General features: G+C 39.2%; 1 protein-coding gene across 1 annotated transcript; it reads left to right on the top strand.

Annotated features, from left to right (window-relative positions):
• The first annotated feature begins 317 nt into the window (after positions 1 to 317).
• On the top strand, positions 318 to 2094 carry LOC127079019 (uncharacterized). Its single transcript, XM_051019436.1, has 4 exons — positions 318 to 612; positions 682 to 1265; positions 1824 to 1985; positions 2029 to 2094. The coding sequence occupies exons 1-4, from the start codon at positions 318 to 320 to the stop codon at positions 2092 to 2094; spliced, it is 1107 nt and encodes a 368-aa protein (XP_050875393.1).
• The last annotated feature ends 1292 nt before the right edge of the window (positions 2095 to 3386 follow it).

Below are 3386 nucleotides of genomic sequence, written 5' to 3'. Positions count from 1 at the left end.
TTCATTTGCCTCAAGCGTCTACCAACATGTCTCAATTTCTTCAACCACTCACATGCATGTCCCAACCGAAACCAGTAGATCCTCCTCGCCATCATCTAAGGAAAACACACCTTTTCAAATGATCAACCTGGCATATCTGATTCTAGACGTTTCCCCACTGTCCACGATCCACCCCCTCCTCAGAAGAAAGCTAACCGTCAGTGTCAAAAGTTATCAAGACTTCTGGTAAGTCTTCTAAACCCATAATCCCCAGTAAAGATAAGAATACTGCTGAAGAAGAATCTAGGCTTAAAGGGTCTGAACTTAGAAACCCTAGCATGCATGATGACGACCCCGAAAATCCCACGGCAGTAGAAAGAAGTGCAACCGATAAGGAACTTAGGAAGTTTGTTGCATCTGTTTTGAAGAAAGTAAACTCTGATGTTTTGCCAGATGTTCAAACATCTTTGGTAAAAGATCCAAGCCCTAACAATGACTCAAGGGAAAAAGGTGAAGAAAATGTTCCTGATCATTCTTCTCGTGTTAGAAGAAGTAAGAAGAAAGTTGAGCTTGTTGTCAATGTTGAAGAACTTACCTCTGATGAAGAACCCCTTACAAACATTGTTACTCCCAGTATTGCAAAGAGATAGCAAAGATGTAAAGGAAAGATTATTGATTTTGAATATTCTCCCTCCAGGAAAGTGAAGAGAAAAGATGATGGGTTGAAAGGAACTCCTTCTAGAAGCTCCACAAGAAAATCTCGTGTTTCACCCACTAGGTCTTGGAGTAAAGCTGTTACCCCTACTAGGAAGAGGAAAGTTGTCTCCTCTAGTGAATCTGAGTTTGATGTTACACAGGATGTTAAGGACATCACCCCTATAAAAAGATATGCTAACGAGAAACCTCATAATGCTAGGTTCAAATCTCCACTAGACAATGCTTCTTTACATTATGTGAAGAATGCAGAAAGGTGGAAGTATGTCATTCAGAGAAGGGTAGCTCTAGAAATGGAATTGGGAAAAGATACCCTTAAGTGTAAGGAGGTCATGGAACTGATAGAAGTTGTAGGGCTGATGAAGATTATCACACACTTTGGACCTTGTTATGAAAACTTAGTAAAGGAGTTTGTGGTGACTATCCCTGATGGATGTGATGATATGAATAGTGCTGACTATGGTAAAGTTTATGTGAGAGGAAATGTTGTAACATTCTCCCCAACTGTGATCAATAAATTTCTAGGAAGACCAAATGAACCTCAGGCTGAACTAGAAGTCATTGATGATCAGGTGTGCAAAGAGATCACAACCAAGCAGGTTAGACATTGGCCAAACAAAGGAAAGATGTCTGCTGGTAAGTTGAGTGTAAAATATGCCATCCTGCATAGGATTGGTACTGCCAATTGGGTGCCCACTAATCATACCTCAACAATCTCTACTGGTCTGGGAAAATTCATTTATGTTGTTGGTACAAAAAGAGCATTTGACTTTGGAAAATACATCTTTGAACAAGTGTTGAAACAAGCCTTCTCTACTGCTGTAAAAATGCCCATTTTCTTTCCATCCCTCATCTGTGGCATCATCGTAAATAAACACCCTGGTATTTTGCCGCCCATGGATAATGTGAAGAAAATGGAGTCTCCCTTATCACTCCACTACAAACTCTTTTCAGGAACTCATGTCCCAGCCATTATCATGACATCCTCTCAGGCACCTAGCCCTGCCACCTCCAAGAAGAGTGACATTGCTCAGTTGAAGGAAACATGCAAAGAGCCGGAGGACTCCATCAGATCTAACACTGCTACAAAGATTAAAATGGCGACATTGATTAAGGAAATGATGGAATAGGAGAAGAAGGAAGTTGTGCAGGGTGGTGATGCTAATGAAGCAACTTATGATGAAGAGTATGTTGGTGAAGATAATGCTGATGAAGAGAAAGAAGATAAAGGAGAAGAGTATGCAACAGCTGACTCAGATAGTCAGGAAGATATCTTATTGCAGTCTTATTGTGTTCTATTTGTTTTTTTGTGGTTTTTTTTTTGTCTGTGACCAGGACATTTTTCCTCTTGTGAGGGTTCTTGGACTGTATGAATATGGTTTTGTTTCAGTTTCTAGTTAGATGCTTACCTTTGTCAGATTATGGCTAAAAAGGGGGAGTATTGTGTGTGCTAAACACTAACCACTAACCACTGCCTGACTGTGCTTAAGGAGATATGAGATGCAGGTTAGCCACCTTCTAGGCTGATGTGTTGTGATGTCTAACAAGGTGTTGTGACATCAACTTGACTAAGGGAGTGGTTTTGACTGCTGCATGTGCCTTTGATGTGTGCATGATTGATTGTGCTTTAGTGGATGCTTCTACTACTGTTGGTGCTTGTGCTAATGTCAGACCAAATGTTTTAACATCTTGTCTACACTGTGTGTTTTGGAGAACCTTGGTTTCTCTTATTTGTGAGGGTTATTGTTCTTCTGCTGCATAAGCCTATGTTGTCTGAACTTGGACAGTTCATAGTGTGTTGGATGTTCCCTTGAGGGGGATTCCTGATTATGTGAAATATGGGGAGTACTGACTACTGACTCTAACTGATGTGATTGCCTAAGTACCCCTGTAATTTATATGTGTGTTTGATTTTGTTATGTTGATGTTTCAGTCCTATGGTGTTAACCTGAATTGTGGTGTAGGTGCGCAAGGTGTACTTGGGTGTTTTAGCAAAAATTTGCCAAAGGGGGAGATTGTTAATTCCTGGTTATTTTGATTGACAGTAATTTTGGTAAAACTAACTTAGTTGCAACATGTTGAACAAGATGTCCTAACATGTGGTTGTGACATCTTGTCTAAAATAGGTTTTTACCTTGGTAACGTTTGTAGAATTAACTATGTATAGAATATTTTAGGAATATTATGTGTTCCCTTGTGACGTTCATGATTGAGGAATCAGAGATGCGAGTTATGGTTAACAGATTGTGTTTCCTAAATGTTAAGACATTTTAGGAAACTTTTGATTCATAACCTAATGTTGTGGAGCCGATGCTCGTGGAATATAAGGCCTAAATCCAATGCACTCTATAGCTATAAATAGAATGTCTCAAAACCTAATTACTCATGCAGAAGAGAAGATTGTTGACCGTATTAGGGTTTGTGTGTTTGTGTTATTTTGTGAGCCTCTCAAATACCATCTTGATATATGAGTAGGACTATGTTGATTGGTTGTAAGCATTGTCAAGCACTCATAAGCTTTTAAGCATTGAGTGATTGTGTGTCCTTGAAGTGTGTCTTTTGATTTTCTTATAAGTTGATCGGGAAAATAGCAAGTGTACTATTTTGTCAATGTAGTAATAATAGGGATGTTTCTCAAAGATCGATCTCGAGGATTACGCAGCAATATATGTGTCAATAGTCACTCAATTGAA

The sequence above is a fragment of the Lathyrus oleraceus genome, chromosome 5 (genome assembly GCF_024323335.1).
Source record: "Lathyrus oleraceus cultivar Zhongwan6 chromosome 5, CAAS_Psat_ZW6_1.0, whole genome shotgun sequence".
NCBI lineage: Eukaryota > Viridiplantae > Streptophyta > Magnoliopsida > Fabales > Fabaceae > Lathyrus > Lathyrus oleraceus.
The sequence above is the reverse complement of the archived record's forward strand: the minus strand, read 5'-3'. Positions and strand labels throughout refer to the sequence as shown.